Consider the following 14,291-nt stretch of genomic DNA (forward strand, 5'->3'; position numbering starts at 1 on the left):
ACATCACGCAAAGCTGTAGAAGGTAAATTGGCACAAACGGCAATAGTTGAGAAATACATTAGTGCCACATCACGCAAAGCTGAAGAAGGCAAATGACACAAACGGCAATAGTTGAGGAATACAATAGTGCCACATCACGCAAGGCTGTAGAAGGCAAAATGACACAAACGGCAATAGTTGAGGAATACAATAGTGCCACATCACGCAAGGCTGTAAAAGGCAAAATGACACAAACGGCAATAGTTGAGGAATACAATAGTGTCACATCACACAGAGCTGTAGAAGGCAAAATTGACACAAACGTCAATAGTTGAGGAATACAATAGTGCCACATCACGCAAAGCTGTAAAAGGCAAAATGACACAAACGGTAATAGTTGAGGAATACAATAGTGCCACATCACGCAAAGCTGTAAAAGGCAAAATGACACAAACGGCAATAGTTGAGGAATACAATAGTGCCACATCACGCAAAGCTGTAGAATGCACATTGACACAAACGGCAATAGTTGAGGAATACAAATTGTCAAAACACCCAAAGCTGTAGAAGGCAAATTGACACAAACGGCAATAGTTGAGAAATACAATAGTGCCACATCACGCAAAGCTGTAGAAGGCAAAATGACACAAACGGCAATAGTTGAGAAATACAATAGTGCCACATCACGCAAAGCTGTAGAAGGCAAAATGACACAAACGGCAATAGTTGAGGAATACAATAGTGCCACATCAAGCAAAGCTGTAGAAGGCACATTGACACAAACGGCAATAGTTGAGAAATACAAATTGTCAAACACTCAAAGCTGTAGAAGGCAAATTGACACAAACGGCAATAGTTGAGGAATACAATAGTGCCACATCACGCAAAGCTGTAGAAGGCAAATTGACACAAACGGCAATAGTTGAGGAATACAATAGTGCCACATCACGCAAAGCTGTAGAAGGCAAAATGACACAAACTGCAATAGTTGAGGAATACAAAATTGCCACAACTCTCAAAGCTGTAGAAGGCAAATTGGCACAAACGGCAATAAGTGAGGAATACAAAATTGCCACAACTCTCAAAGCTGTAGAAGGCAAATTGACACAAACGGCAATAGTTGAGAAATACAATAGTGCCACATCACGCAAAGCTGTAGAAGGCAAAATGACACAAACGGCAATAGTTGAGGAATAAAATAGTGCCACATCACGCAAAGCTGTAGAAGGCAAAATGACACAAACGGCAATAGTTGAGGAATACAAATTGCGACATCACGCAAAGCTGTAGATGGCAAATTGACACAAACGGCAATAGTTGAGGAATTCAAAATTGCCACAACTCTCAAAGCTGTAGAAGGCAAAATGACACAAGCCGCAGTAGTTGAGAAATACAATAGTGCCACATCAGGCAAAGCTGTAGAAGGCAAATGACACAAACGGCAATAGTTGAGAAATACAATAGTGCCACATCACGCAAAGCTTTAGAAGGCAAAATGACACAAACGGATATAGTTGAGGAATACAATAGTGCCACATCAAGCAAAGCTGTAGAAGGCACATTGACACAAACGGCAATAGTTGAGAAATACAAATTGTCAAACACTCAAAGCTGTAGAAGGCAAATTGACACAAACGGCAATAGTTGAGGAATACAATAGTGCCACATCACGCAAAGCTGTAGAAGGCAAATTGACACAAACGGCAAAAGTTGAGGAATACAATAGTGCCACATCATGCAAAGCTGTAGAAGGCAAAATGACACAAACTGCAATAGTTGAGGAATACAAAATTGCCACAACTGTCAAAGCTGTAGAAGGCAAATTGGCACAAACGGCAATAAGTGAGGAATACAAAATTGCCACAACTCTCAAAGCTGTAGAAGGCAAATTGACACAAACGGCAATAGTTGAGAAATACAATAGTGCCACATCACGCAAAGCTGTAGAAGGCAAAATGACACAAACGGCAATAGTTGAGGAATAAAATAGTGCCACATCACGCAAAGCTGTAGAAGGCAAAATGACACAAACGGCAATAGTTGAGGAATACAAAATTGCCACATCACGCAAAGCTGTAGATGGCAAATTGACACAAACGGCAATAGTTGAGGAATACAAAATTGCCACATCACGCAAGGCTGTAGAAGGCAAAATGACACATGAGGCAATAGTTGAGAAATACAATAGTGCCACATCACGCAAAGCTGTAGAAGGCAAATGACACAAACGGCAATAGTTGAGGAATTCAAAATTGCCACAACTCTCAAAGCTGTAGAAGGCAAAATGACACAAGCGGCAGTAGTTGAGAAATACAATAGTGTCACATCAGGCAAAGCTGTAGAAGGCAAATGACACAAACGGCAATAGTTGAGGAATACAAAATTGCCACATCACGCAAAGCTGTAGATGGCAAATTGACACAAACGGCAATAGTTGAGGAATACAAAATTGCCACATCACGCAAGGCAGTAGAAGGCAAAATGACACAAACGGCAATAGTTGAGGAATAAAATAGTGCCACATCACGCAAAGCTGTAGAAGGCAAAATGACACAAACGGCAATAGTTGAGAAATACAATAGTGCCACATCAGGCTAAGCTGTAGAAGGCAAAATGACACAAACGGCAATAGTTGAGAAATACAATAGTGCCACATCACGCAAAGCTGTAGAAGGCAAAATGACACAAACGGCAATAGTTGAGGAATACAATAGTGCCACATCACGCAAAGCTGTAGAAAGCAAAATGACACAAACGGCAATAGTTGAGGAATACAATAGTGCCACATCACGCAAAGCTACATCGTCGAATACACACTACGCTTTGCTTCGTTATGTACCGTTGGCAATTTGGCTAGGAAAATCTCGTAATCATGAATAATTTATGAGGCAGTTTCATTTGTTCCGCAAAGTAACAGATGCTTTACGGTTGAAAAATATTCTGGCGATTAACGGAGTTGAACCGGGTCAGCCTTCTCAGTACAATAATATTTGGCAGTAGTCAAGACCATACAACCACGGAGGTTACTGGCACTGTAAACTTATTGAACAATATTTGAGAGTAACAAGCGAATTCATTGGAAGAAGAGTTGTCTCTCCTGCCTAATGCATATTCATTTAAATGAGATTATGTCAGTCAATTGTCACACGGTATGTATGCAATGTAACGGAAGAAAGTACCGTGGTTGCCGACGATGGAAAAGCTACAGAAGGCTAAATGACACAAACCGCTATAGTTGAGGAATAAAATAGTTCCACTTCACACAAATCTGCAGAAATATAATCAGAACTGTAATTTTCATTGTCATACGTGTGTTATTTGAATTTATTTAGAAGCAACAATATAAATAGTTTAAATGTTAACACTATCCTGACATAGAGTATACCAGTTCATGAAAGAGAGACAAGTAGCACCGCATCACATTAAGCCGATAAACGAACAAAAATGTATGAAAAGGTGCTTTGTTTATTTTTTATGTATTTCCTGATTGCCGTGAAATAACTTAATTGAATGTTATTTTAATCCTTTTCTTGGCACATGGATATAACAGGTCGTAATTACATACTATTTCATATTTAATTACGACCAAACGGGATCTAAAGGCTACGTAACACAGATTTCGCGACCATTCTCCACTTGAGATACCAAAAATAAAACCATTCTTACATAAAAATAAAAAAGCCAATCTACGCTACTTGTTCTTGAAAAGGATATTAACCCACCCAAACCATTTTTTTGGCCTAGGACCGGAACCGGCACCGTTTCAGAGACGCAACGTGCACCTTCTTTATCGTTAATTCTGATCGTAAACGTACGACCTCTTAGAGGCACTCGTAAACTTATCCGGTCACTGCTGAAATTTGGATTTCGGCAACTAGTTTTAAACTTATCGGCAATACAAGCACGTCCGTCACAAACTAGTTGCATACATTTGTACGGTACTCGGCGAACTTACAAAAATACATATTCGGCTGCGTAGATGGTTACCGTAACTTAATCACCAAGCTACATGCATTAAAGGAAATATGCCAAGATCGCCTTTCCATCAGAATCGTGCTGATAGTTATTGTGATTATTTTTCATGCAGGAATAAGATGGTATTGCTGCAGTGACTTTTTCCATTTTTTTGAGACCTCAATCGAGTCCCTTTATTTCCACGTACGTATAAGTTACCAGGTGTCGGGGACGTTCCCTGGTGACACTTGTTATATCATGTCAACATTTTAAATATAGGTGATGATTGCATGCATGAACAATGACTACGTGCGCAATATAATGCCATTCCGAGATAAATCGGCAAATTATACAAAAAAGGTTTCGTTTCGTCTGCTGAAGTTACGTTTTTGCTGTACTCCAAAAGAAGGAACAGATGTTTGCCGAGGGCTGCTGTGTAAGGACTGTGTCCATCCTAAGCCCCCGAGCGTATCATAACCTTTATGATATCATATAGGTTATGATACGCTGGGGTGCTGAGGATGGGCTGTGTCATGCAGACATCACTGCCACACTTCTGTATTTGCCCGTATAGAAAAAGCAAGGTTTTTAATAATGGCTGGTCGCAGTCTATCGGAAAAAAAGACAAAACAATGACCGCCGATTGTTGAGTGCGCCTAGTAACACTGACCTGTCACGTGGTCCACAACACACTGCAACCTGTGAGCCGTTAAAGATGCACTCTTACTCCCAAATAAGATTTTTCACAATTAATACAATTGCTTTGATATTCCAAAATGAATTAATAAATGTCGAAAACAATGGTTCTTATGAAGGATACCGAGTTTAATTTGAAAAAAGTGCAGAAAACACGGTATTACCTTATGAGACGATAGTATATCACAGTAAATATTTTAGCACTCACCAATCATTTAATATTTTTGCCTTTTCAGCTAGCAAATACACCGTTACAATCCTGTTATCAGTAATTAATATTTACCATTATTGCATTATTTTCATTCTCATTCATCAGAGGTTCGATCGTGATAAATAGCAAGTGGTACGCGTAGCATCACCACTCTGGTGAACGAGAATGGTTATTTTGTAAGCAGTTAAAGGTTTATCACTCAAATTTTAAGTTTGTTATACATGTGTATGTATTGATTTTGAATAAGAGTGTCACTTTAAGCTGTTTTCTTAGAAATGGGTGACGAAACATAAAAGTATTCGGCTTATACCTTTTCTTGAGGTGTCTGTATTATGATTGTCTTACTCATCATTCCCCCCTCCTCTCCCATTTCCTAATTTATTAACTCCTCCCCCTTACCACCCCCTTCTCTGTCTTTGTTTCCTCATCTCAGATGCTCCATCCTTCCAAACAATCCTTTCTCTTTCTTGTCTGGCAACACTGTACTGTATTTTCTGCTAATTGTTTTCGTAGAATTGACTTCTCCTACTAAATAACAAAATATGTAATGCAAATAAGGCCCGTTTAGTGTTTTTTTTATTCATTACAACTTACACTTGAACACAATGATATGATTTTGAATGCGAACGTCGGAATATCATTAATCTCAATTAGTATTTGTATTTATCTTCTCTCCAAAACAGCGAATTATAGAATAAATCAGAATGTTCTTAGTTTGCTAACAGCATTTAAATGGGTAATTTAAAACTTAGTTGAAACACGTCATATGCTCGAAAATTGCAAAAGTCTCACACACGCACCGTCAAATGTGTTCCTTTAAAACTAAAAAAATGTGGCAGCAGTCTCATATCACTAGTTTCCATGCATTTTTGCATAAATTGACTCGCCCTAAGACAAAAAATAAATAAAAAAAGTTGTCAAAACGTTTTATCTGTGAAATTGCAGCTTTAAAGCAAAAAAAACAAAAACACGCTGTGCCTGCGCAACTAAACATTGATTTTCTTTGGCCTTGTTTGAAACAGTATCAGGGACGGATCCAGGATTTGACGTTTTAGGGGGTGTAACTTATAAACGTAACTTTTTGACTTGCTTCCCTCCCTCAGAACCGAAATTTATTTGGTTTAAATTGGTGGTAGGGATTTTGGAGGTACTCCCCCTAGAAAATTTAACAACATTTAGTCCGGAATGGTGCATTTTGGGAGTATTTTATTTTTTATATCCTATATTGAAATAAAAAGAAAACTTGATTAATGGGGGGGAGGGGGCGAGCCGGTTAAGCACCCTGCCCGTTGGATCCGCTTGTGAATATGTCAATCGTGCTTCCATTAAATGGAAGCGATTTACGGAATAACTCTACGAAATTATGACTGTTGCGCCTCGAAAGTGTTCACATACAGTTTGTAAAATGTTAGCACTTCCCATCAAATGACATCCGAACCGATCTTGCCTTGGGTTGTATATCTTTCTGGCCACTTAAAAATCAAATTGATATACGAAAACTCTCTATTTGGCAAAATGTGCCAACACGATAACAAATTTCGATGCGAGCAAATATATAGCCTATAGATGTTCCTACTTGTCATGTCCTAGAAGTTCAAAATACATCATTTGTATTCTTGCAAACTATATTCTCTCAAACCAGATCAAAGTAGATCAAAATATTTGGCCATGCTTGAAATCCATATCTTGAAACGGGCAAAGATAAACAAGTTCCAGCATGGAACTACTTTTTTCAGTTCCAGCCAAAACAATCAGTTTAACTATATCATCTACCATGGCCTCTCATTAAACCTCGTTTCCGCAGAAAACCCTACGCTCGGGATGAACCTATCTTACAATCTCGGTCATGGGAGATACATATAATCTGTAAGTGATTTTCGAAGGGTATGTCACAAACGCCGTCTTCCCTAGTAACAAAACGCAGTAAATTCGGTCAAAATATGTACAATTTGTAGAGAAGAAATGGATGGTATGCATCCAAAACACTACTACTATGTTTTCGCAAATCCAAAACAAGACCTTTTCTCTGTTTTATTTTGACTAATGTGCAGAAATTACAAAAGAAAACTTGTTTAATTGATCCATTATGTAATTTGCAAACTTTACTCACGACCGCATTGTAACGCCGCATAACAGACAGCATCGCCACATAAACGAAGTCGACCACATTTATGTGATGATAGGTGATTTTCAACGCATAAACAGGACTTTCTTATGTGGCAAAAAGGCACACTTTCGGCACATAAAAAAAAATCACATATTAGTACAATAGTGGTTGATAAAGTTTCATCAAGATCGGACTGAGTTTTTTGTGTCCACTTAATCAAGCTTTGAACTAGACTTTTAGAGACGTAAAATCTGACAAAGATTTAGTAAGATCGGTTTAAATGTGACCCAAACCAATTGATATTTCTTCGAAAATGTTTTAAACTTACGTTTGGTCCGACTAAAGGCGGGAATATATGTTACGACAACGCACAACACCGTCATTTGGGACAATCACAATCTCATTAAAACCATATCGTGACGTTCACTTCATTTCATTACGTTAGCGTAACGTCGTGAAGCGTGTATTGGGGATCTGATTTTAATGAGATAATCAGAAAATTGAATCGTCGTATGACGTAACATATATTCTCTCCTTTTTGTCAGATTGACGGGCATGTATCCTTGACAATGCGCACTTTCAACGTCATTTCAAACGTTTCTAGAAAAGGCAATTGTTAACGACGGACAAACAACAGAAACCCAACAATCCTCACAGCTCCACATGTGCTCTTTGTGCTCAGATGAGCTAAGAATTATTTCAAGAAACACTGGTAATTGTGCGATTGTGAAATTTATTCACGTCTAGGTCATCAGCATATATCTCTGGTTACCACGACAACGAAAGGAAAACTTTGATATTATATTGTTTCCAAAAAATTCAACACAACATTAGTTTTGGCACTTGAACAAGAGGACTCAGATGACTGGTATAGGGTCACCACGGACGTCTTTCTGTCATTGATTGTGTTTTTATGCACTAGTAATTTGTAACCAAGAAAATGTAGATGTGAACACTCAAAGGGGAGTATATTTTTTTCATCTTTCAATTTTGACTCAACTTTAAAATAATACCTTAAATTTGATCAATTTGCCTGCCTACTTTTCCCGTATGTTTTCAAAATGATAGTAATATGCTACGCCCTAATCTTAGTCATCATCATAATCAAGAACATCATCACAACCACCATCATCATCACCACAATCACAACCACCGGCACCATCAGCATCCCCACAACCCTCATCATCATCATCGTCGTCGTCATCATCATCATCATCATCATCATCATCATCATCATCAAGGTCATCACCATCGTTTTTGTTGAAATATTAGAACTTTATATTTATGCTTGGTTAAGTTAATCCTCTTTATGTGGCAAAAAGGCAAAAAACGAAAAAACACGTTTATGCGGCGATGCTGCTATGCGGCGTTACACCGTATCTAAGAGTATGTAAAAAAGTGTAACTACTTCATTGATATGTTTCATTACATATAAGCATGTGTTGTCCAAACAACGACACTATTATTGGAGTTGTTTATCAATAATATTAGGGTTAGAATTTACTCTGCGAACAGTTTACATACAATAAATTATTTAAGTTTGTTTCATTTTGCTTTGAGTATTGTGCCAGTACTTTACATAGTATAACGTACTCTATTCATGTAAATTTCTATTTATTTTGCATATCTAATAAAGAATATGTACAATACCATTTCCTAACGGTAAAGCTTGAAATAATGTATTCATTCATATTTCTCGGATAAAACCATCCAAAACCACGTGATAAAACATTTAAAGCCCCAGTGCCACTAAGATACAAATAATTAGAGAAACAAAAAAGTGAGTATATAACTGTGATAGAGTCCCATATAATGTCTGATAAATCCCCGAGGTCCACGCGACGCTTTATTAAGAAGAAATGTAAGGAAAATATCAACGAAATTTCAAACTGGTCCACTGACTTACTATATGCTAATGAGGGAGATAAGTAGGTGGAGCACAGTATCAATGTTGTTTAGTAAAAAATCGCAGATAGGAACTTGCCCATGTTTTTGCAAAATGCACTTTTTGTGTATGACGAAATTAAGTGTTGCAAATCGTTGTTGTTGTTTGTTTTCAAATTAATATAGCGTCAACAGATTTGTTGATGCGTGATTGGCTGATAATATTATCACGTGATGTTATCAATGTATTATACATGTCAAAATATCGACGAATAACATGAAAGTCTTCGTGGTCTAATGGATCAGGTACATGTACTATCTTCTTGTTTTCTTGACTTTACCGATGTGGGTTCGCAACCCACTAAAACCAAAATATTTTTTTATACTATAACTGTTTATTTTCATGGAGTAAAACAATGGTGAACTATTTTAGGTGTTTTAGATATATTACCAGGAAGACTATTTAAACCAAAAACTTCTTAGTTACCAATTGCAAATCATTAGTACATAAAGCAACATATAATTTGAGGCATTCAGAAAGTCACGTGATATGCAAATTTCGTAATGACGTTGTGCGCACTAAATTTCGATTTGCTTTCGGTTGTGTTATATTTTGTAATTCCGATAAATGCATTTTTATCATTCTATAGGTTAAAAAATGACCAAAAGGTTAAGAGAAGTCATTTTGATATGCATACAAATAAATAAGTTTACATCACTAAAACAGAATGAGACTTTAATATCACTTATTGCTGTTTTAAAATAGGATTTCAGCCAGGCTTCGAAAAGGGCAGGGTGCTGCAAAAAGGAAAGGTCGCGAAGGATTAAAAAGGCACATTAATCAGGGTATGATGAACCGAACTGTTAGGAATTTGACATAAAGAAAGTGTCAATATTTGAGAGAGAGAGAGAGAGAGAGAGAGAGAGACAGAGAGACAGAGAGACAGAGACAGAGCGACGGAGACATAGAGGCAGACAAAGAGACACAGAGAAAGACATAAAGACGGAGACAACGAGACAGATACAGATACAGAGAGAGAGAGAGAGACCGAGATACAGAGAGACAGAGGGACAGAGGGACAGAGAGACAAAGAGACAGAGAGACAGAGAGACAGACAAAGAGACAGAGAGACAGAAAGATAGAGACAGAGACAGAGAGACACAGAGAGAGAGACAGACACAGAGAGAGAGAGAGAGAGAGAGAGAGAGAGAGAGAGAGAGAGAGAGAGAGAGAGAGAGAGAGAGAGAGAGAGACACACACACACACAGAGACAAAGAGTGAGAGAGGACAGAGAGACAGAGCGACGGAGGGACAGAGACATAGAGACAGAGAGACAGAGACAGAGAGACAGAGACAGCGCGACGGAGACATAGAGACAGACAAAGAGACCCAGAGAAAGACAAAAAGACGGAGACAACGAGACAGGTACAGATACACAGAGCGAGAGAGAGACCGAGATACAGAGAGACAGGGGGACAGAGGGACAGAGAGACAAAGAGACAGAGAGACAGAGACTGAGAGACAGACAAAGAGACAGAGAGACAGAAAGATAGAGACAGAGACAGAGAGACAGAAAGATAGAGACAGAGAGACTGAGAGACAGACAGACAGGGAGACTGAGAGACAGAGAGACTGAGAGACAGACAAAGAGACAGAGAGACAGACAAAAAGACAGAGAGTCAGAGAGACAGAAAGATAGAGCGAGAGAGAGACAGAGAGACTGAGAGACAGAGAGACAGAGAGACAGAAAGATAGAGACAGAGGGACAGAGAGACAAAGAGACAGAGAGACAGAGTGACTGAGAGTCAAAGAGACAGACAGACAGAGAGACTGAGAGTCAAAAAGACAAAGAAAGACAGACCGAGAGACAGAAAGACCGAGTCAGAGACAGACAGGGAGAACGAAACAGAGACAGCGACAGAGAGACAGAGAAAGACAAACAAAGACAGAGAGACAGAAAGATAGAGACAGAGGGACAAAGAGACTGAGAGTCAACGAGACAGAGAAAGAGACACAAAAAGAAAGAGACAGAGATACAAAGAGACAGAAAGATAGAGACAGAGAGACAGAGAGACTGAGCGACAGAGAGACAAAGAGACAAAGAGACCGAGAGACAGAGAGACAGAGACAGAGAGACCGAAAGACAGAGACAGAAAGACAGACAGACAGACAGACAGACTGACTGACTGACTGACTGACTGACTGACTGACTGACTGACAGGCAGACAGACAAATAGACAGGTAGACAGACCAGACTGAACAGACTAATAGACAGACAGGCAGAAATCGGCCCTATAGCATTAAGAAGGTGGACTAGTTCTGTTGAATGAGGTCTCAATTTTAATAATTAACCGAAAATGCTTATCTACACTGTGGACAAAGTACTTCCGATTTCGCAATTACAAACAGAAACTGCACTTTATTTTGACGAGTGGTTACTCCCTTCGAGCGTTTGTAACAGTATTTATGATGCTGCCATCTCAAACAAATTAATGAAGTTACAGTTAAATTGCAATTTCTTTAATACATGACGATAAAAAAAGATTTGTTTTCCATGAAAACTGATGCATTTCTTCAATGTAATGATTATCTTAACTGTGAAAATCGCATAGCAGGAAATCACACTACTTACACAAATAAACACTAATACTCTAGCAACGGATGAGACTATGAACTTAATTATTTTGCAATTAAATGTGATTAAATTGATAATAATCATAGTGCGTCGGTTAAGTGTTTTATTTAATTGGGTCAACCTTTTTCCTTCTTTCAGACCGTCCATGTACTTTTTTTGTTTACTTGTTGACCAGTGGCGCAGGAAGCAGATTGACGTAGGGGCGGTGTAACGCCGCATAACAGCATCGCCGCATAAACGAAATCGACCACGTTTATGCGGTGATTTTCAACGCATAAACAGGACTTTCTTATGTGGCAAAAAGGCACCCTTTCGCCGCATAAAAACAACAACAATTAAAACACATTGTAGTATAATAGTGGTTGATAAAGTTTCATCAAAATCGGACTTAGTTTTTTGTGTCCACTTAACCAAGCTTTAAACTAGACTTTTTGAGACGAAAATTCTGACAAAGATTTTGAAAGATCGGTTTAAATGTGAACCAAACCAAGTGATCTTTCTGCGAAAACGTTTGAAATGACGTTTGGCCCGACTTATGGCGGGAATATATGTTACGACAACGCACAACACCGTCATTTTGGACAATCAGAAAATTGATCATGAATCGTCGTATGACGTAAAATATATTCTCGCCTTTTTAAAGATTGACGGGCATGTACCCTTGACAATTCGCACTTTCAAAGTCATTTCAAACGTTTCTAAAAAAGTCAATTGTTAACGACGGACAAACAACAGAAATCCAACAATCCTCACAGCTGCACATGTGCTCTTTGTGCTCAGATGAGCTAAGAATTATTTCAATGTCAAGAACCACTGGTAATTGTGCGATTGTGAAATTTATTCACGTCTAGGTCATCAGCGTATATCTCTGGTTACCAGGGCAACGAAAGGAAAACTTTTGAAAATGATATTGTTTCCAAATATTTCAACACAACATTAGTATTGGGCACTTGAACAAGGGGACTCAGATGACTGATATAGGGTCATCATGGACATCTTTCTTTTATTGATTGTGTTTTTATGCACTAGTCAATTGTAACCAAGAAAATGTAGATGTGAACACTCCAAGGGTAGTAATAATTTATTTTCAACTTTTCACCATCGTTTTTGTTGAAATATTAGAACTCTATTTTTTAGCTTTATAATAAATGGTTAAGTTAATCCTCTTTATGTGGCAAAAAGGCACAGTTGCGCCCCATATAAGCAATTTCTGCTTTATGCGTTGAGCGTCGCCGCATAGACGTGGTCGCCCTGTTTATGCGTTGAAAATCACCGCATAAACGAAAAAAGACACACCCTTTCTAGGTTGAGGAGACTTTTGGGGTTACCATTACAAAATGGCGCTTTCTGGTTATGTCTAAAAATACAATTTTAGTAAAACAACTAGGATGTAATGTTAAAAAAAATATTGTATTAAAAAGAAACCAATGAATTCATTCGACAACATGGTAAACAAAAGCATATAATGTAGCGGCGGACACCGCCCCTGCCGCTCCAACCATGGCGCCTCAGTGTTCGCTTATAAGTAATTGCTTCTATGGAAAAGTACATACCCATTGTAGAGATTGTGTTTGCTTAGTGTGTTGAGAAAGATGGTTAATAAATTGAATGGAATACTTTTTTTTAGAATTATCGTTGCTGATTTATTTTTTAAATCTTCGTAATAATTGGCTTTCTATTACTAAAATTAACAAGATTAAATCCAAGTGTGATAAAGTGGAATGAAAAAGAATACAGAGTAGCGAATAAACAACCACCACTTACTCAGAAAAACAAGCAGTGAGAGACAATCTGTCTTTCCCATTATTTTCCAATCTTCCCAATCAAACAGGACTTTTACGCAATCAACTTTAATCAAGATTTCATTGAAAAGCTAACAGCAACCATTATCGCTTCTTTGTACGATCAGTCAAGTTTTGTGTTCATAACTATCTGAAATATTTTCAATAATGATGCGTTAACCAATTTGTCGTTCTATTTTATTTGTCTCCGCTAGCAATTTGTAATTTTCTGACTTTTACCGTCTCAGTGGGATTAATTAGATATTCGATTACCGCTCTAATTACCTCCCTTGGCTACCGAGAAACCTCGAATTCAGACGGAAATCAGTTAAAATTTCTTGTTTTATTTCCATTACTTGCGTGATTATCGTCAATTAAGCCGGACTTTGTCGCATTGGAACAGGCGATTTAGCGAATTTTGAAATAAACCAACAAATATGGCGAATACTGGCGCGTGCCTATTTATTCGGAATACCTCTTGCGGATTCGATGTTCCTCGGTAGCCGTCAATGTAGCGCGGGTATTCCGATTAATTGCTATGCGGCATGCGGGGACGGTAATCTGTTTACAGAGCTAATAACTTCCCTTCATAAGACGGTTATTAAGCGCTGAAAGACTGTCCACCAAATTGCAATTATACCGTCTAGAATTGCAATTGCTTTTGTAACGTGCGAAAACAGATAATACGTCCTTATCTTGAAAGTTGTTACATATTAAGTCATGACTGCATTGTTACCAGCGTGAGATCTTCCAAAATATTGTGTCACAAGCCCTTTTTAAAAAATGCAATTTCGTATAGCATGCTTGAAGACTGCATTTTTAGCCCCAGTGTGTGTTCGTGAACATGTCGGTTTGGATATTGCTATAAAATAGATCATTAATAAAATGTGGATTTTTAAAATATAACAGAAACATAAGTAGTGAATGATGTTTTAGCGCATTGAGTGATATATTATTCAGTACCAAAAGCAAAAAGAAACATGGAGATATAAAAGAAGCAGGTAGACATCACAAAGAAAAGCGGCCGCGTACGACATCACCTG

The 14,291-nt window shown here is 38.1% G+C and overlaps 1 protein-coding gene across 1 annotated transcript; it reads left to right on the forward strand.

The window, feature by feature from the left end:
- The first annotated feature begins 2,000 nt into the window (after positions 1-2,000).
- LOC128235552 (octapeptide-repeat protein T2-like) lies at positions 2,001-10,468 on the forward strand. The gene is given in 2 exon segments (XM_052950366.1): positions 2,001-2,193; positions 9,735-10,468. Coding segments are annotated over 2 exon segments (927 nt in total).
- Positions 10,469-14,291: the final 3,823 nt, after the last annotated feature.

The sequence above is a fragment of the Mya arenaria genome, chromosome 5, assembly GCF_026914265.1.
Source record: "Mya arenaria isolate MELC-2E11 chromosome 5, ASM2691426v1".
NCBI lineage: Eukaryota > Metazoa > Mollusca > Bivalvia > Myida > Myidae > Mya > Mya arenaria.